Source organism: Fistularia commersonii, chromosome 21 (genome assembly GCF_037954325.1).
Source record: "Fistularia commersonii isolate RoL2024-O1a breed Wild chromosome 21, RoL_Fcom_v1.0, whole genome shotgun sequence".
NCBI classification, from domain to species: domain Eukaryota; kingdom Metazoa; phylum Chordata; class Actinopteri; order Syngnathiformes; family Fistulariidae; genus Fistularia; species Fistularia commersonii.
Genome location: NC_141304.1, coordinates 2,964,934 through 2,985,225, shown reverse-complemented (window position 1 = coordinate 2,985,225; position 20,292 = coordinate 2,964,934). Strand labels below are relative to the sequence as shown.

Here is a 20,292-nt window from a genome sequence, read left to right as displayed (position 1 = left end):
ACACACGCTCGGGCTGTCCCGTGGCTCGACACTTGTTGTTGTCTTTGGCGCGCAGTGTGCACACCTGCTGGGACAGGCCAGGACACGTTCCACCTTCTCCGCAGAAGATACACCAGATCAGAGTGGAGAACCGGGAAAATACCCAAACGTAGAGTCGCAAGAAGCCATGAGAAGCCTCGAACCCACCAAGGGAGGGGTCGACACGCTAACATCCACTTGGATTTTGTCGTTTAACTTACTTTATTGTTTGCCCAAGACAACTTTAGTTGAGACGATACAGTTTTGTTTCCTACCGCCTGGAGAGGCTTGAGCGTTCCACAAACATCTGCCAGAGACATTTCCTTTCCTTATGTGGTTCTACCTCGTTACACGTGAAAGCCTTGACAAGGGGACACGCGCTCACAGGATGAGGGTGGGGGTTAAAAAAAAAAAAACATGTAGGAACATAAGACGTGTTGTAAAAGGGACACGGTGAAGAGGAGACACGGGACAGTCTTGGATGTACGATGCAGGTATAAAACGAATTCAAAAAGGAGCACCTTGCACCAATATGAAGTCAACTTCATGACACAGAAACAAAAAAAAAAACAAAAGACGGCTTTTCAAATGTCGGGAAGCGCACGAGACCGGGACGTAATCTGTCACGCGACCCCCTCCCCTCCTCCGGTGACCTCACGGCAGGCCGGGCCACACCTGTCGTTTAAAAAAATGCAAGAACATCGATATTCAATAGAAAAATATATTGCACAGCTCTCCTCCTCAGCTGAAATGCCTCGGGTGGGTGATTTTCGTGATCCGCCGGGTTTCCGGTGCGTCACGTCAGGGCCGAGGAGGGGGATCCTCGCGTAACGCGGGCAACTTTTGCATCAACAAATTATATTTAAAAATAACAAGACAAGGGAAATGCAGGTGGGGGATGGATGAACGCACAAACAAACAAACAAACAAACAAACAAACGAGTGGTATTCTTCCGCCTTGAGAAATCCTTGCAGTCGTAGGATTCGGTACATATGTGAGTGTAATGTGACGCCATCCGCTCCAGAAGGCATAGATCTGTTGGCGAGGAGGAGGAGGAGTTTGAAAACACGAATATCAGGCACACACCCCTCCCCGTTTGGACCTGTGAAGGGACGCGCGCCAGGCCTCCGTCCAGCAGGCGGCGCTGTCGGTCACACCGACACTCTCATCGGAACAGAAATATGACACCCCCGTACGACCGATCCAAACGATCATTGGATGGGGGGGGGGAACAACAAAACAAAATAAAAGACGCCGCGATCCGTCAAGACCCTGCCGAGCGAGGGGCGCCACACCGTTCTCATATTTACATATAGTGACGCTGCTTCGTTGGAAGGGGGGGTTGACGGAGGTGCCGCGTCTGCAGGATTATCGTTAGCAGTGAGATGAGGAGGAGGAGGAGGAGGAGGGGGGTCTCTTAGTCCTGTGTGCTGGGGCTGGGGGTGTCGGATGGTGGTGTCAGGGGCAACGGGGGGAGGGGGGGGGGGACTGTGTCCCTCTCTTTACGCTCGGCACCGGCCCGGCTTCCGGGTGCCCCTCGGGTCCACCGCGGCTACCTGTCTCGGCGCATCATCTCGGCGCGGATGGCGACCGCGTCGGCATGGCGACCCCGTCCGGCTGGCCCGAGCCCATGCCGGCGAGCACCGACATGGCCACGGCCTCCGCGGCGCGCACGCTCATCCCGTTGATGGTGGCGCCCGGGCTGGAGACGGAGGCAGCGGGCGGCGGCCCGTGTTGGATGACTGCAGCCGGGGAGCCGATGGCGGCGATGGAGGTTTCCCGGGAGGCCTCCTCTCCTCCTGCGGCTGGAGGCAGAGACAGAAACATTCACCCTTAGAGAGGCGGGCGAGTAAGAAGGACACATTAGATGCGGGAGATGACTGATGGATGGTGACAATCAGTTATGCGTCGGCGGGCGGATGAGGAGGCGGCGTGACGCGCGACCGTGAGCGGTTACCTAAGAAAGAGGCTTTCTTCTGCATGATGGTGACGGGGCAGTCTTTGTGGGCCAGGAGGAGCTGCTTCAGCTGCGCCACCTCGTTCCTCAGCAGGCTCACCTCGTTCTGGCGGAGCGGGAGACACAAAGGCATCGCGGTCAGTAGGGGCCCCTCGGTTTGGCGCCCCAGTTTGCCGTCCCAGGGGCTCACCGTCAGCGAGACGTTCATGGTGGCGAGGTCCTCTGCCTTCTTCTCCAGGGAGTTGACCCACAGCTTTCGTTTCTGCCGGCAACGCGAGGCCGCCGCCCGATTCCTTTCCAGGAAACGCTGTCTCCGCTCGTCGGGGTCCATCTCCGAGGCCCGCCGCCGCCTCCCCCCTGTCGGCTGCGCGGGGGACACCTGCCAACGCCAAGGATTTTTTGTAACTCTAACGGCGTGTTAGGATGTGCAGAAAACCCCGGCGCCACATTCCTTCCTGTAGCGTCACGGATGCGGGTATTCAGGAACGTGTAGAGCGCCAGGTGCACACGGTCCTCGCTTTACAACGTCCTCCACCTACGGCTTTTTCCTGCGCCATACATTTATCAACAAAGACCTGTTCCATCACTCCCAGGTGCGGCGTCAACAACCAGACAAACTACACATGGGACCTAGTTGGCGTGCGTGGCGGACCAATGCGTTGTCATGTGGCCGCGCAATGAGGAAGACAGCTTTGTTTACATTCACAGGTTGCAGACGCAAATCTTTTTTTTTTTTTTTTTTAAACGGCACATTGTTTTCATGTACTAGATTATGATTTTACCACACTGTCAGCGTAAGTGTGTGACACAGGTACTTATGTACAGCATGCAAATTCCAACTTACGGGCAAAAAAATTGTGTCTGGTCACGCCGTAGAACTAAATTCCGACGTAAATGGAAGACTTCAGCCGGAGGATCATATACCACCTGCAGGGATTGGTACTTGCAAGGAATAAGTTCGCTCAAGAGGGTTCATTTTAGGGTCACCCACTCAAAGTGACTTCCCACCATGTTACTAGCATTCACAGAGAACACCTTAACCCATTTCAACAACAACGATAACACAAGCCCTCCTCTGGTCCCCTTGCATTTCCGCTAATCCAGAGCTGTCAGCTTTTGTGCGCGGGGCTTTTACCTGAGGCTGGGCCGGGGATGGCGCGTCAGAGTTCTGAGAGGGCTGCTGGCTCTGCTCCTGCCTCTGAGGGACCGTAGGAAAGGACCCCGCCCCGCCGCTGCCATCTTGAGCCCCGCTGCCCTGATGACTGAGAGCTGCCTTCAACCGCTGCAGAAACAAAAACACGAACTAGAACGTGCTGTTTCACAGATCGCGTCGTGACTGAGAGGCTTTTTAGAAGGTTCCCTCTCACCATCTTGGTCTCTGAGTGCAGGCTGTATCCCGACGGGGACGAGGACCCGCTGCTTGCACCGCCCACCGGGGGCCCCGGGATCCCCGGGATGTTTGGCACCGAGTTTACGGGCCTCGCCAGCTCCACGTCGCAACACAATGGAGAAATGGAGGGAGAAAAGACACGGTTTAGGATTAAAAAAAATAATAAAAATGATAAGTATTTTAGATTCAAAAGGATATCTTACAGATATGACGGAGGTCATCTGAACGGGGCTGGGCAGGAGAGGAACTGTCTGTCCGTTAGGGAGGTGCCTCACCAGAGGGTAGGAGCTGGTCGGCGAGCTGCTGACCAAATCGGGCAAAGGTGAGCGCCAAAAAAGACAAAACCCACGTGTTCGCTTCGAGATTCGATTCTAGAAACCCGTTGAAAGAGGAACACGGAATCAACATGGAGCTCCTGTGAGGGGATCCATGTTGTTCAGCTGGAAGTAATGTCCAGGAGGTCTGCAGATTAGGTTCACATATGTCGCTGTCGGGTCACTGTTTCTGTTCTGCGTCAAAGCGCTGTAATCACATTGGCTTTTTATCACCATCTGACCGGGTCTTGCACTGCCGTGAGTGAAGCCTCGAGTTGCCCCCGTGCTCCCCGCCTCGCACAAATAAAATGAGCCAGAGACCGGATCCCGCCCTAATGGCTGCCGGGGTGGGAGGGGGTCGGGGGGACACACATCACAGCAGAAATTAAGCAAGGCACTTCCAAAAAGAAATCTAAATCATCAAGAAATGACCTGAAAGTTGCCTGATATTTGAGAGTCACCATTAACAATGAACTGTGTGTGTGTGACGGCTGCAGAAAAGACAAGAGGTCTTTGCAAGCAGCTGGATCTGAAAGTGCTTCCTCCCAGTCCTCTCCTGCTATCAATACACTGGGTGTGCAGTCATTTTGCTTGGCAGCGTTGTTGCCATGGAAATGCTCATCCATGACTTTGGCAATGGGGAGGAGTGGAATTGTGTGTGTGTGTGTGTGTGTGTTTTCCATATAGCACATTAGGGGAAACACATGCTTGCGTGCTAATATGAACAAGTTTCCTTTCAGCGTCAGCAAACTCATTTTAGAGAAACAACCCGAGCAAAAGCAAGATTTCCCAAACGGGGTGTTCCCGGCCTTCGCGCGCGCCTCGCAAAGCCCAGCAAACCTCCAAAGCGGGGCCTGTTCAATGTCGGCGCAGAATCCCAGACAGCATAAAGGCAAGCAGAAAAACAGAGGGGGCGAGGCGGTTTACCCGAGCTGTCTGTTGGAGGGCGGAGCTTGTGTGATGACAGACGTCGGAGATGGAAGGGTCGGGTGTATTGAGTCGTTGCTTAGGTGAAGAGGAAGAGACCCTGGACGTACGATGGTGGGAGTCGGGGCAGAGCTTGCCACAGGCTTCGAAATAACCTCCTGTGGGCAATTTAAACCATAGCATTCATGTGGTGTCACTGAGCAGCGGAACAACGCCTTTATGAGTCAGGGACTTTGCTTCTCACCCGCGAGTCTCCGCTGTTGTCTGACATGCTGGAAGAGGAGTCCGGGCTTCCGGGCGGGGAGGAATCAACCTGTAAAGGGCCCTCGTCCTCATCTTTCGGTTCAGACTGTGTTTGTAAAATGGCAGGCTTCGGGCCAAAAAGCACGTTTTGTGTTAAGGTGGTTCAGATCATCAATTTTTTTCAAATCTTTAAATCAAAGATAAGACAAAGCAGTAACGGGTGAATTTACTGTACATCATCGTTCTCCTCACCGGGTTTTTTGTCCTTTGCTCGTCATCCTGTGCTTTGCAAAACTCCTGCTCAAAGGAGGTAGCCAGCTCATTGAACAGCCCCACCTCCTCACAGTTCTTTAAAAAACGCGTGGGAGTGGGTGTCTGATCTAACAGGGGTGAAAAAAAAATTCCCACTGTTGTCTGAGTGATGAAGTGTTTTGATTAAAAAAACAACAACAACAACAACAACAACAACAACAACAGGTTAATCAATTTGATTACCTGCAATTATGACGGAGTCCGTCCTAGCAGGGCCGAATTTCAATGTCATTTCATGTTTGTGTTTGTGGACCGCCAGGTGATCTTCATTGGTGAATCTCTGCAAAAAAACAAAAAACACTGTCCTCTAACAAGCTGTGTTTTCTTGTCACGGACATGAATATGACTTAATCCGTTAGGAATCCATACCTGCCCACATCCCGGGGCGGTGCAGACGAAGGGTCGATCATCCCCCATCTCACACTAAGGTTCTATGAAAAGTACATGAATAAAAACAAAAACAACTTTCATCAAATGCGTGCATCACCATCAAATACAAACATATGTCATGGTCCAATAAGCGCTGGTCAAGTTTCCCTGACACCCTCTAATACTGGCTGCAGCTACACACTTGGAGATGACTATTTTACACAAAGCATGGAAGTGCATTGAATTCCACTGATTGGTTTGGGGTTGTTGTTGTGTTATTATTAGATTTCATTTCAGCTGACGTATGCAGTGTTCCACACATCCACCTGAGCTCCGTGCAGACCACACTGATGGTCCACACTGCACCTGGGCGGGAGGGAGAGGGGAAAGGACAGGCGACCAGGGGCCTGTTTGGGGCATATTTCTGACGAGGATGATCGCCGATGATGCTAAGCGGGTACGAAAGGGCGGCAGAGATACTGCTTGACAACATGCCCCCCTCCCTCTTAGGTGTTTCAGGGTGGATCTGTGACCCCCGAGTCTTGTGGCCAGCCAGGTGTTGGCAGGGCTGCTGGCAACTTAAATGGTTGCCAGTGCTGTTGCTAGCTTAGGGGCGGGCCTGTGGCTAGCATAACCCTCTCCACAAGCCACAACAAATAGTTTCCAGATGGCAACAGCGATGTCATCGCGGTGAAACTCGTGAATAAGATGAAAGGACTCGTTGGCGGGTACGCGGTGATCGTGTTAGCCCGGCGAAGCGGGGGAAAACAAAAAAATATAACCAGAACCCTCCCCAGGAGGCTAGCCGCTAATCACCACACAACCGGCTAAGCTAAAGCTAGCGGCTAAAGCTTCGCTCAGCACTAGCAGATCCGCCAAGTTAGCAAGCGCTAGCGTTAGCGCGCTATTGCTAAAGGAAAGCTGGGCTAATTAAACAAGTTATGACGCATTAATGCGCGCACTCCTCTGTATTATTTGCAGCGCGTACCTTAAAATGTGTTTTATTTTGCACGTAACGACATCTTTGACAAAAATAGAATTACAATACACTCACCCGACGTCTCCGCAGCCTCTTCTCTCCGCCTCCCTGCTCCGGACGGGACGGTGCTGCGGTGCTGCTGCCGTCTGGCCGCTGTTGACACTTGACATTTCCATCGGCGAAATCCCGCGAGAACTGCGCCCGTGACGGTATTACGTAACACGATTTCGGCGAGAAGAGAACGTAAACACGACCATCTGGAAACGGAGCAGCGACATGGACGCGCTAATGTGACACATCACACACGTACACGTGTGTTACATGCACTTCTGGACACACACCAAATATATATTTTTTCCAAGTTTCACGTCGAGATTGTGATAAAATCAATATGTAGTTTAAATAATCTGTCTTTTCCCTTTTTTTTTTCCTCCGGGCTGCGCCCTTAAGGCTACAGCCAATCATCTTCCTCCATCTAACCCACTCCACTAACTTCCTGTCCTCTATCCCTCTTATTTTGTAATAAATACATTTGGAAGAGGGACCTGTTTTTTTCCCGTCATTTGCTCGGCAAGATGTCATGATATAGTTCAAATTAGCAGAAGAAATGGAGGTTTTCATTGTTAAAACTTTTGAATATATGACACCCGAGGCCTGCAGCTGTGTCTCATGTGGTTGTCCTGCTGTGGGGATGAGCGGCCAGATGTGCGTTTGATCGCCTGAACCGCTCAAGGATTCACACATCCCTGTATCCACGACGTGAAAACATCTGTCTCAACTTGGTAAATCATGACGCGTGGCCGGTTTTAAAAATAAATCTTTTTTTTTTTTTTTATTTTCATACAATCAGGCTCAGTAATAAAAATAGTCGCTCAATAAACCAGTGTGTACTTGGCTGAGAAGTTGTAACAATGGGGTTCCGAAAGCGCGCCGATGAGCTGGATGCAGTGAAGACATCTTCATTCCCACCTGATCAAAAGAAGCCCGCTGTGAGGACCACATGTAGCTTTCACAAGAAGCTTTGCACTCCAGATACTGAATAATAAGGCACTGGTTCGAGATGACAGCCGGGAGAAGCACGTGAGTGGAAAGGCCTCACACCAAACACACGGACTCAACAGTGAACCACGCACCTTCCATACCGGACGACCGTTAGGATTGATTTTGCAAAACAAAAGGAAATTCACATCTAACACAAAATCTTCTCATGATGTCCATCAACACCTTACGGTTAATTCTTTAAACATTGCTGCTACAGTGCTTTCTTAGTGACAGATACGTTTTCTAACTAAGTACATCCAAAAAAAAAAAAGAACACATTTGTTGCTTATGCTCGAGTCTATAACTATTTACAAAGAACAGATTTCTGCTGCAGTGTCAAAAGCATGGACGTAACCCAGGGTTCGAGTGGTCTGGCGCCACAGGAATACATTCATCCGCAGAGAAAATGGATTAAAATAAAAAAAAAAGCTCAGGTTCTTAGGAAAAACAATTCTTCTGCTACACTGATCTTATTTCTAAATAATCTGCCTGTGAAGAGGCCACTTGTTTTGCTACTGGAAGAGGGTGGAGGTGTCTGGATCCCGCTACTTTTGACCCGGCTGTCAGAATGCTTCACTCGGATTGAACCAACAGCGTTGACAGAAGGTCAGCTGGCATCATTCCCCCAGACTGTGGTGCTTCGTGCACCACGTGGACCTCCCAGAAACCCAACTAACAGGAGGCAACCTTAGAAAAAGGTTTGGTGTTCCTCACGTCGTCTCCAAGGCTAAGCTCAGCCGCCCTGCGGGGGTGGGAGAATTAGTTTCGGCTGCTTAAACCAGAGAGACCGTGAAGGTTATCTGGAACTCGCAAGTTACATTTCGGTCCTTGGCGCCATTAGCATAGCTAAGTCCTGGTTTTCCTTCGTGGCAATAAAACTGTTTCTGTCTCCGATGGTGACAGAGGCGTCCCCTTCACTGTGAGCCATCGGACAACCAAGTCTGTTGAGGACCTTAAATCATCCGCGTCCTGGCGCTCGGCTGGCCTTGTTAAAATTCGTCCACTCTGGTCTGAGTTAGTCGAAAAAGGCACAGAGATGCAAATTTCCATCCTTACGCAACCGAGCAGGGCCCAGTGGGAGACCCTTTCATCGGGGAGAAGGACACAAACAACGCTGGCAACCAGGAGAGGGACACGGAAAGCTGACCAGGAAGAGGGCTAAATTTTGCAGTGACACCAAAACAACCACCCAGAAAACTCAGAAGTGGAGTTGTGAAGGTTGAAATAAGACTGCCTTCTCGGTGACAACCACCTATGAGCATCTAATGCAAGAAATGGACAAGGACCATCGGGTAGATCACCATGCGACAAACATTTCTCCGCAGGAGAGGCCACCCTGAGTATTTACCAAGGTACAAAAGGTGGCACTGGGACCTTAGCTAGCCACCGCTAGCTCTGTTACTGACAAATACTGCCAGGCAACCTGGCGGAAATCGGACCAGGGCGTCCTGAACCGCGAAGACTCTGCAGAAACAATGCTAAACGGCACATATTACCCCTAGCTAGTGTGTTAGCTTTTTAGCGCCACTGGTATTAGTAATAATAGATCATTAATCCCTCTAAACCCTCACACCTCCTCTGTCTCCATCACACTACATCACTTTCTATAGCCTTCGACCGGTCGAGGCAGAAGGCCGTCCACATCGACCCGGGTTCCTGTACAAGGTAAAGGCAGTGTTTCCTCGCCACTGTCTCCAGGTGCTTGCTCCTGTGGGAATGTGGGGTTTAGGGTTTCTGTAGGTTGTCTTAAAGAGGGACAGTCCAGACCTGCTCTACATTTGTCCTCAAGACAAATCGCCTTAAACCCTTCCACTTCCCGGTGACCGCTGAGCAAAGGGCGGATTATATGATTTAAGCACGAAAAAAACAAAAAAAAAAACAAAAAAAAAAAAAATCGAAGATTTTAATCCTAACTGTAACTTTAAAAAAATGACCAGAGGAAGAGTCCCTTGATAAAAAGTCAATTCCGATTAAAAAGTTTCCATGTGCGTCAAAAAAAAACAAAACAAAACAAAAAAAAAAAACACGATCAAAGAAAATGAAAATAAAATTTTGCACTCCTCTATATTCCTCAAATCTGAATTCCTAATGGATGATTAATCCAGAGGAGGGTGAACTATTTACAGACCGTATGTACATATATATTTGATAATATTCCTTAGTTTGTGGCGAAGGTGTTGAGTTATTGTGATTATTTCGGGGGAATGTTCTGCTCCTTGCCGCTCCACCAGACCCCTCTCTGCGGGGGGAAGGGCTTGGCCTTGTTCAGCCCCCTCTGGTGCTCCCGGACCTTCAGCGTGCCGCTGCTTCTGCCCGAGCCGGGGAAGCCGGCGGTGGCGGCGGAAGAGGAGCGTGAGGGACAGCTGCCGCCTGGCTTCTCGAGCTGGTCCGTGTCGCGCCTGGAGGCGGGCCGAGGCTCCTCCGCCCCGTTGACCTTGAGCTCCTGGAGGGGTTGGCTGTCAGGCGGCGGGGGCTTCTGCGGCGGCGGCGGGTCCTGGGCCAGGCGCTGGCACACCTCCGCGTAGCTCAGCTTCTTCGGGCCCTGTTTGGATGGCAACCACAGAGACATTGTTAAGTGCCGCACCGCTCGTGGAGTTTTTTTTGAGCAGGGATACGGCGGAGAAAGCTGGACCTTACTCGTTCTGAGGGCGAAGGGGGCGGGGCTTCTGCAGGCGCGCTCTGGCTACTGGTCGGGGGAGTGTTCTCCAGAGGTGCAGGCGGGTCAGGCGGGGTGGAGGTCATGTCCTGGTGAAGCAGCACATCGTCCTTCTCCACGTCCTCGTCTGCAGGAGGACCCCTGACGGTATGGACAAAGAGGAGACGTCATGTCGCTGCTTTGCACTTAGGCTGCAGCCAGGTAGCCTGGATTAACCTTTACCCTGTGGCTGTGGCCGTCGTCGTCGTCTGCGCAGCTGGCGGGCAGGTCTTCACGACGTCCGCGGAGACATCTGCGTGTTTGGCCTCGCATGCCGCTGTATTCGCAGTCTGGAATAAAGAGGCAGAGTGTCAGGTTTCCCTCTTTTGCCTGGCCTCCGAGAGCCCGGGGGGAGTCGCCAGATGGGGGACACGAACCTTCTCAGTCACCTTCACGCCACGCACCACGTCCGAGAGACACCGGAGCTCGGACGGCGTTTCTCTCCTGGGGCTGACCCCGCAGCCCGGCAGCGGCGGGAAGTTGGAGGCTGCCAGGTCAAATTTGGGTGGAGGGGGCACCTTGGTCTCCGCCGCAGAGAGAGGCCTCTGAAGGGACATCGGGGCAGCGAGGTTCGGGTTAAATAAAGCAGCTAACAAGCGCGAGATTTGAATCCTGTCACAAAACTGTGAATACTGACCGTGTGTTCGTCCTCGGCCTTCTTCCTCCCGCCTCTGAAAGTGCTCCTCCTGAAACAGGTGAAGGTCAAGGGTCAGAAAGGACAGCGGGGGCAGCAAACCAACGAAATCATCTTCACACTGGCCAGCCTGCTGCCTCTCCAGCGAAAGTAGCGACCTAAACTGCTACCGTGACGTATCTTTCCGCCTCACGAAGCCCAATCTGACTAAGATTTTGCGGTCGGTTCGAGCAAAGACGAGCCGTCTTGTGTTCAGCTCTGAGAGAACATCCCTCACATTAACGGCGCCACAGAGGTTAGCGCCGCTATCTAACGGCAAGAAGGTCCCTGGTTGGCTTTCCTGTGTGCAGTCTCCATGTTCACCACGAGTCTGCTTGGGGTTCCTCACACAGCTCAAAAACATGCAGGAGATTCACTAGAGACCCGACATTGTCCAGGTGACAAGTGAATGAGAGGCTGAATGGTTGACGTCTCTATATATGGCCCTGTGATTGGCTGGTCCAGGGTGAACCCCGCCTCTCGCCCAATGACAGCGGGGTTGGCTCCGCCCCCTGACTGCTTGCGTACACAGTAAAGAGAATCATTAAATGAATAGGCTTTATATTGCCTCTGGCACCTGGCGGCGTATTCCGATCCCGGCGTCAGAAGGGACCTGACAAAGCGCTCGCGGCTCATTTCTGCCCGGCGCTAAACCCGGAGGTGGGCGGAGCCTCCCGTCCACCCTCTGACTTTACTTCCTGTCCAACACTTTTAACATTCTCAGGGAGCTCTAAGCCAAACGGGTCAACCAGAGTAGCACCATCAGGGGTCCACGGTATGCTCAAGTGCAACCAGCAAAAGGAGCAGAGAACAAGAGGACATCCCAGACCGCGGCTGTCTACTGCACCGCCCTTTCCTTAGAAGGGACGTTATCACCAGCTCCTCTGCCATCTTTGTCATCTTCTGAGATGGAACCACGACCTCTGCACTGCCCTCAAGTGGATGTGCCGCGTAAGAACCGCGTCCACAAAAAGCACAGTGGGAAGTACGTGGGCGATTACGTCGGACTGTTACTATGGAGGACTTGAGCACCTCCGAAGGGTCAAGCTCCGCTCGGCCTACCTGGCCTGTCCGGTCCTGTTCACTCCACCGCCGCGAATGCCGGACTGTGTGTCGCTGAGGCAGAAGAAGGGCAGGCGGACAGCCTCCGGGCCGGAGCCGACCAAGGTCCTCGATGTCTGGTGAGGCTGCAAACACAACGGGCTGGACAGGCCATTCATCAATGAGCCCGGCGCCAGAGAGGAAGGGGAGGGGAGGCCGCCGGCCTTGGAGTGAGCCTTTAAGTGGTTCCTGTCGACAAAAATACAGTCCGGTCACTCCGAGCCCGGCTGGTGCCGGACAACCTGGACCGGCTGGAAGGCAGTCATGAAGCAGATACGTAATACAAGGCAGGGGAGAACATTGTCTGCGTCCCACCGACCCCCCCAAACCACCGGGCCGAGGACCATCTGGCCTCACAGAAAGAACAAAGTTGTTGAAAATAGCATTTTATTGTCATTTGTCTTCCAGGTATTCTTTTTTTTTGGGAGAAAAAAAAAAAAACACATTCACCTACGCTTGGGTTTTTCCCCACACATCAGAAAGCCAGCAAGCTAGCCCTGCCTCACAAATGTCACCGGGGGGCTTCTTTGAAAAGGGAGAATAGCCAACGTGGGACAGCGGAAGGCTCTCAGCCAAAAAGAGCTGCTTTAAAAAGAAAAATGCAGTGAGTGCCACTTAAACCCCGCAACGTGTGATTCGCCCGCTCTGCAGAACGTGCAGGAACCGGCTAATAGCTAGCTGATGGAGCCATGAGACGCTCAAAACTACTCCGTCCCCATAGAGACCCCAGGTTAAAAGACAAGGCCTTGGAATATTTTGAAAGAAAACGTGGACGTGAAGGACAAAAACAATCATTACGGAGGGGATCGGACAAGAGGAACACACTTTGGGAGTGCCACCGTCTACCATCGTGGGTACCGTCGAATTGCTGGGAAACAAGCTGAGCGCTCCCACTGGTTCTGCACATATTGTGATGATTGTTGCGTAGTTATTAAAAGTGCGTCATCTAAGGTGATAAAATTTGCGTACCACTTTTTTGGAAAGCAGTCAGTGGCACACAAAAAAAAAAATGGCTAAATTCAAAATAAGACCCTATGTATGAGTGATGGGAACATGGAACCTGCAGGAAGTAGAACCTTTGACCTCGGACACTTTGTTGGACAATTTAAGTGGCGCTGATGGAACGACCTGACATTTAAACATTCGGGAGGCGGACATTGATATGGCTGGGAAGGACGCGGACTTACACACTCCTGTAGGTTTAAAACCGTTCGTGTGGAAGTATTTCGGCTTCCGCAAAAACGGGAAAGAATTGGTAAAGGATGTGGCGATATGTAAAGAATGTCGAATTGAAGTGAATTGAATATATATGAAGTTATATGATATTACAGCTTCCGTTGATTTATTCAAAATTTGAAATAGTTAAAAAAAAATCGTATCGAATCGAATCGTGGGGCATTTTTAAGTATCGAAAAAAAAAATCGAATCGATCGAATCGTTGCCTTGAGAAATCGAACCGGATCGAATCGTCATGATGGCTCTGGTTTACACCCCTACTGGTCACATACCGGATCCTGGAGTCTGGTCGATGGCCGTTGAAGAACCTGGAGTTTTCCTTGTAGCTCCCGTTGTTGCTGTAGGTGCTCATGAATCCCGCGTTGGGGAAAGGCGCCTGCGGGGGACAGCGCGTGTTCTTAGCACGCCCGCGCACGGGGACGGAGGCGTCGCACGTTGGGCCACACTCACCAGAGGCGTTTCGAAGTAAGGCACGACGGAGGGGTTCCAGGACGGGGACGCCACGGGGTACACGGGGTACTGCTGCTGGCCGCCGTACACCTGCTGCATGTAGACGGGGGAGCCGAACGGGGGGGGGAGGGCCTGGGCCTGCTGGCCGTACGCGCTCGAGTCCACGCCGGAACGGAAGCCGTTCTTCCCGAAGAACGTGTTGATAGCTTTAATTCGAGCCTGCGGGGGGGAGGGGGGGAAGAGAAGACCGGGGGTTTCAGGCGCAGGCGAAGCACCGGCGATGCCGCCGCCTGACGCCCGCGGAGCCCCCTCAGATCTCATAATCTCACGGTCATCAGGGCATAAAACACTGCGCCGATCAGGAGGGAGGAGGAGAAAGGAGCGGGAGGAGGAGACAGGGGGAGGAGGAGGAGAGCGCAGCAGATTTGAGAGGACGGCAGCGGAGTTAAGGAGTCCTCCTGGCCGGTCGCAGTGAATATGGATCCTTCCAAGCGCGATACTGATCATCACTGGGGGCAACCCTGAAGGCGGGACCTCCGAGGTGAGACGGCGTTGTGCAAAGGGCTGTTCAGAAACAAAGGGTCGGCACTAGGAGACCCCAAGGTCACGTCACCGCGACGAGAGACCCACCCCCCCCCGCTGCTACAAAATATGCGGACTCCGAATGGACACACACAACGGAGGGGGAGGGAAGAAGCTCACCATGATGGGTCTGCCCTGGAACGATTTCACTTCCTCTCTTAGGTATTTATAGGCCTGAGGTCAGAACAGAAAGGGTTACTCAAAAACCACCTGCCGCACTCGGTTGTACACTAAATCCCAGCGAAACCTAGGGTCTTCTGACTTCAATATCCCCCCCCCAAACCCCTCAGTGAACTACACACAAACCTGGAGGGCATCCATGTCCGACCGGAAGGTGATGTACCAGTTGTTATTGTGCGCAAACTCCACGCTCAGGACTTTGGGGCAGTGCTCGCCCTTGAAGAGCGCCTCCACTTCCTGTTCCAATGAGACACGAGCTGGTAATGCTTTTATGCGAAATGGCGGATGATAAGCTAACGGGGGGGGGGGGGGGTTCTTCACCTCAAGCGGGGTGGTCTCCGGCACCTCCCTCAGAATGATGATGGAGCGGCTGTGATTGGGCCGAGCCTTTTCTCCGCTTTCATCGACCTCCACCACGGGGGACGCTGGAACCAAGAGACATTATTTAGGTTTTAACCCAACAAGAAGTTGTTAGCTTAAAGGGAACCCCCATCTGGGAGGACCGATCGGCAGAACTATGCTTTACTGAGAGATGAGATGAGAACAACTTTTTTCATCCCGAAGGAAATTGTTGTGCCAGAGTTTCAAGCAAAAACATAACAATAATAGATAATAGTAGGAAGGAGGGAGAATAAGAAATACAATAAAATATAAATTGTCAAGGTTAAGGCTATCAGTGTTTTAAGGTGTTAAGTACAAAGACTTGGAATTTGATTTGAAAAAAGATTTGTACAAAGATACTGTTTCTCTCATACTGTAATGTGTTAAAAAAAAAAAAAGCACGGAGTATTATTTCTTTGAAAATCACAATTTATAAACACATATTTTTGTGCCCTGGACGCTGCCATTGTATTACAAGCGCAATACATGCTGGGTTGATGACGTACACAGGTTGCTCGTGCTAACTTTAGCTTTCCGCTAATGTTTGCTTTGGCTTGGTATATACGGTAATATTAGCACATTGTGCTGCTTTTGGTTGCAATTTCCAGTCCAAGGGAAACAAAGGGACTGATGCTAGGCTACACAGCTTTCCAAGGGAAAAGAATAGGGTACAGGAGTGGGAAATTTCCTTCGAGTTCAAGGCCGTGTTCTTGCCGCTTCTGTACGGATGCGTGTGACGCATTTGGCTGAGCTAAGTTGCGGAAAGAGCTCACGGGTGCTACTGGTTTGAAACGGGCGCTAAAGCCAAAGGGCGTGCCGACAGTTTCTTCCAAAAGCCCGCTGGAAGAAACACCACAGGCAGGAGGATGTTCTCCTGCAAGGACGTCAACAACCCGCTACTGAAGACGTAGCATCTGATGATGAAATAGTAGGCATGATCACGGCAGAAGCTGATGGTCAGTCAGCACAGCAGTCTGGAGGTCTACAGTGTACAGCTGATGACAAAAAGTGCAGCTCTTTACAACAAACTGTTCGCTTAGCAATGCAACTGCTGTACGCAACCCCCGACTTTTAGTGACGCTTGCCTCTGTGCGTCTTTATTCGACTTTGTTTTGACTCCTGTCTTTAGCGTTATCCTCCTCGCTCACACCTCTCTTGGGTCCAAATGGGAAGGGTTGCACAGATTACATGTTTATATCCCGTACGGTAAAAAGAGCCAACCTTGTGACGTCACAACCCAGACAACGTTGCGACAAACAATGGCGGCCTACGAGTGATTTTTTTTATTTTAAAATTTTTATACAAACTGAGATATGTTGAGAAATTTGGTACAAACATCGATCAAATAGGACAATAACTTCTTGGTAACGGGGGATCCCTTTAATGCTTCACTGTGGCCAATCAATGTAGCTTTTTTTTTTGTTCCCACATACCTTTGATATGAGTATTTAGTTGTTTAACAAAAGTTGCTATGCATTCTAACAGTTGTGCACCAAATGTTTCTGTAAAAAGTTAATAAATATAATAAGAGCCGCATTTGGGGTGATTATCATCATAATGACAACTAATTGAAGAATAAAAATCACAGACTTCACAGAGGTAGCGGATACCTTGCAGTATGTCCCTGATGAGGTCCACGTCGGTGGTGAGGGCTTTGACGTCCTCCATGCACGCGATGGTCCAGAGGGGGACAAACTGGTCGCTGTCCATCTGGGAGATCAGGTACAGATCCTTGGACAGGTTCTCTCTGTTTAGAAAAAATATTCAGAGGTACAAAATGTGACGACAGAAACCATACAGGGTTGTTAAGACGTGTGACTGGGACTGATGAAGGGTTCAGCCGGAGGCTGTCAGGACAATTTTGAGTCATATTGGTCTTTCAATCAGAGAATTCCACAAGAATCACATGTCGCGTATTTTCCACACTATAAGGCGCACCTAAAAGCTTTTATTTTCTCAAAATTAAAGGCTCAATATATGGATCAATATTGATCCATATATTGAGCCGACTCCATTTTCTCCTGTAGAGGAAGTAGCGCGCGGCGCATGCTGGGATAGATGACTGCGCGAAGCCTGCATTTGCATTTCCATTTGTGTGCGTGCCAAAGTAGCAGCGGTAAAAACGGTAAAGGGGAATTCCAGTCCGACACCACTTATGTGTGTATAAATACCGTCAAAATGACACCTTTCAACAGACACGCTTACGACGCGGAGTTTAAACTAGGCGATCAGTCATGCAGAAGAACATGCGATCCATCTTGGTGCTTTCGTTTAACGAAACACTTTGATCCGTGACAAATGGAGTTGGAAATCCATTGTTTGAACGAAGGCGGTGCAAATACCGGTAAGAGCTACCGGTACGTACGGTACGTTATTGTGAATGGACTAACTTGTTTTGGGAGTGAACGGAGTTGTCAGAACGCTGGTTTCTATTCTATTAATAAAGTTCGACTGACTTATCTGACTGTTTTGTTGACATTCCCTTTCGTGGATGCATAACGCAACCCCGGCCACTACTGTAGCTTCTATTACATGCGCCTTATAATGGGGTGCGCCTTATATATGAAATTCTTTTTAAAATAGGCCATTCATTGAAGGTGCGCCTTATAATCCAGTGTGCCTTATGGTGCGGAAAATACAGTACTTTGGAGGCAGGAATTGCCCAGAGGTGTGAATGAGGTGTTGTATGTGATGTGAGAGGGGTGAATTGTTGTATGTCTCCATAGGATGTATGATTGAGAAGATGAATGGCTTCTTTTAAAATGATAAACCCTGTGACTGCATTGGATTTAGCATTCATTCACTCACCTGGAGAAACAGAACTCCAGCAGCTTCTTCAGAGACTCTCGCAGGTTCTCCTCGGACATCGGCAGCTCCTTGGGAACGTCGCCGTCTGCCGCCGGCTCGCCCTGGGAGTCGAAGACTAAGAACCCGACGTCGTGGCACTCAGAGCCGCTCAGGACGCCGTCGGCGGGGACGTAGGAGTAGTCTGCGCTGTCTGGGTAATCTCCGTCACACTCCTTTCCACCCGGAGAGGAAACATCCAGGAAGCCTAAGAACACAAGGGGCGTGGTTAGAAGAATGCAAGCACCGTCTGTTTCTTCATCAACGAGGTGCCATAACTGCCACTTTCGGTGGAATTCAACTCTCCGCAAGGACCGGAGCCTAACTAGATGTGAACATATGTGACTTTATGGAGATGGAGACCATCTTGAGTGCTCCCTTCTTGCATGCAATGGACAGCAAAGCTGGAACGTTTACGAAATAAATACAAATTGAGCCAATGTGTTGGAAAGAGTCTGAGGTTGAGTTGGGGGGGGGGGGGTCCTACCTTCAGTCCCCTCAGGATTGTGAGGGTACATCTGCAGCCACGACGACTCAACCGGGCCCTCCGGCGTCTCGCCCTGGTGCGCAGGGATCTCCTGCCACACTTTGGCGTTGGGGTTCAGGCCCGCTCCTTTCGTGGTGACCTGGTTGATAAGCGGGGAAACACGTCAGAGAGAGCGCGTGCACCCTGACACACAAACACGAGACACACACACACACACACTTTTTTTCTCATGTTTTGGGACATACTACTGCTGAGGACATGTAATAATCGTGTATTTGCAAGTGTCTTTGCAGTCCCTATGTCCTCTATTGTAAGTCGCTTTGGATAAAAGCGTCTGCCAAATGCAATGTAATGTAATGTAATGTAATAATCCCAAGCCACATCAATGGATTTCCACCTAACTTCAGCACCACCAGGATTCAGGTCCCAGATCCAGTCACGTTACCATAGCAACTGATAAACTATCTCCAAAAGCCGTCCCATAGAATATAACAGAAAGTTCCTTAATCATCCAACAGTGGAGAAATTTCAGTAAACTAAATGGATGGCAACATAAGCACGCACACGCACACGCACACGCACGTCGGGTTGACTCCCCGGCCCCGCCCCCTCTCAAACACTCACGTTCTGCCGGTGCGTGCAGAGGCTGGGCCTGACCTGACACCGGGAGTCTCGCGAGAGTTTCGCAAATCCCGCGAACTTGCCCGGGATTTCGACGAGTCCCGTTAACAAGAAGCGCAACTCGACCGGATTGGAGGGGGAGGGCGTAAGGGAAGCACATGGCGCCGGCGTGAACAGTGCGGCTCAAAACATGTTCAAAACACTGTTCTCTATTAAACTTCGTTTAATCTAGAATGCGGCCGATCTGTGTTCTACAGGGGACCCCGGTGGTTCGACGTGGGGTATAAAACCCGACGCGCTACCGCGATCGGCCGCCATTCATCGCTAGCTTGGGTTGTGTAACGGCTAAAGCTAACGTGGATCCAGTCACGTGTAGCCCGTGGGAGACGAGGCGATAAATAAATAAATGACCCAAGGTTTCCCCGCTAAAAGGGAGAAAAACATGCCCGGTACCCCTACGCGAGGGGAACAACCGCATTTGGTGACAGTTCTCCGCACCGTAAATAACATCCGAGTGGGGGGTCGCGGACAAAAATAGCTGCCCTTTTAAGCTAACTGACATTCGGGCACCGGCGGAGCGAAGGGCGCCCCACGCCGCCGGCCGGCTTGACAGTCGTCCGCGGCAGGAAAAAGACCCCACGCACGGAACCCGGAGAAGAACCGGCAACTTCGAAAACAACCAAAATGATAGTAATTTGGCTGACGTCTGGTAATTTGGATCGGGGGAGAGGATGTTAAAAAGGGGACGGGGGTGGGGGGGGGTGCGAACAGGTTGCCGGAGAACTCACCATGTCGGCGGCGTGCTCACCCTCGTCTTCCGTCCGTCGGCGTCTGTTCGCCCGCCCGGGTGTCCAGAAAGCCCCGATGTCTGAGCGCTGAGGGGGTTCCTCCCGGGAGAAAACCGCGTGGAGCCCCTCGGCCCGCCGCCGCAACTCGGCTCGGTTCCCCGGCGTGTGACAGCTGCGTCCTCCGCCGTGCGACCTCCCCACCGACGGGCCGGGTTCTCCACGGAGGCTGCGCCGCGCCTCCTTAGCGACCTCCCCGGCAGCACCCGGCGTGACCTCGGGGGTGGGGGTGGGGGTTGGAGCAAGGTTCAGTAGTTTATTCATTTCATTTATTTCAATGAGTTTTTTTATTATCTCTATTCTTATTTATTTCCATTTTATTTTAAGACAGCGCAGAAACCATCAGTGGGTATCGAGGTCACGACAGGAAGCAGAGATGAAGATGTGGAGGATGGAGAAGATCAGGAAGGAGGCCTTCAGATGGATGATGGGTGTTTAGATGTTCTGGAAATAAAAGTTGCAATGAGATGGTTTGGACCTGGACAGAGGAGGGAAGGAGAAGATCTGGATTTAAAGATGTTGAGGTTGGCCAGAGACGAGGTTTATGGATGGAGGGGAAAGAGGACAAGAAGTTCGTTGCTGTGAGAAAAGCTAATCACGACCAGAATCTAATCGCCAAATGTAAACAGGAAAACAGTGTTCTCCC

The 20,292-nt window shown here is 51.1% G+C and overlaps 2 protein-coding genes across 5 annotated transcripts; both read right to left on the bottom strand.

Annotated features, from left to right (window-relative positions):
• Positions 1 to 221: 221 nt before the first annotated feature.
• Positions 222 to 6,714, bottom strand: atf7b (activating transcription factor 7b). 4 transcript variants are annotated; one of them, XM_086168330.1, is made up of 12 exons: positions 6,586 to 6,714; positions 5,532 to 5,593; positions 5,346 to 5,442; positions 5,103 to 5,257; positions 4,852 to 4,977; positions 4,608 to 4,765; positions 3,570 to 3,666; positions 3,344 to 3,463; positions 3,112 to 3,258; positions 2,167 to 2,355; positions 1,977 to 2,082; positions 222 to 1,851 (listed from the first exon to the last, which is right to left on the bottom strand). In XM_086168330.1, exons 2-12 carry the CDS (start codon positions 5,577 to 5,579, stop codon positions 1,847 to 1,849), a joined length of 1,248 nt encoding a protein of 415 aa, XP_086024456.1. In that variant the 5' UTR covers positions 5,580 to 5,593; positions 6,586 to 6,714; the 3' UTR covers positions 222 to 1,846. The 4 variants fall into 4 exon arrangements, with proteins under 4 accessions (XP_086024456.1, XP_086024454.1, XP_086024457.1 ...); XM_086168328.1 differs by having other exon boundaries at positions 222 to 1,824; XM_086168331.1 differs by having other exon boundaries at positions 5,103 to 5,230.
• A 600-nt stretch (positions 6,715 to 7,314) lies between these two features.
• larp4ab (La ribonucleoprotein 4Ab) lies at positions 7,315 to 19,910 on the bottom strand. Its single transcript, XM_086168930.1, has 15 exons — positions 19,590 to 19,910; positions 18,181 to 18,319; positions 17,658 to 17,901; positions 16,460 to 16,596; positions 14,790 to 14,893; positions 14,595 to 14,705; positions 14,409 to 14,462; positions 13,707 to 13,925; positions 13,529 to 13,632; positions 11,982 to 12,209; positions 10,884 to 10,932; positions 10,624 to 10,791; positions 10,430 to 10,536; positions 10,189 to 10,348; positions 7,315 to 10,093 (listed from the first exon to the last, which is right to left on the bottom strand). The coding sequence occupies exons 1-15, from the start codon at positions 19,908 to 19,910 to the stop codon at positions 9,743 to 9,745; spliced, it is 2,496 nt and encodes an 831-aa protein (XP_086025056.1). The 3' UTR covers positions 7,315 to 9,742.
• Positions 19,911 to 20,292: the final 382 nt, after the last annotated feature.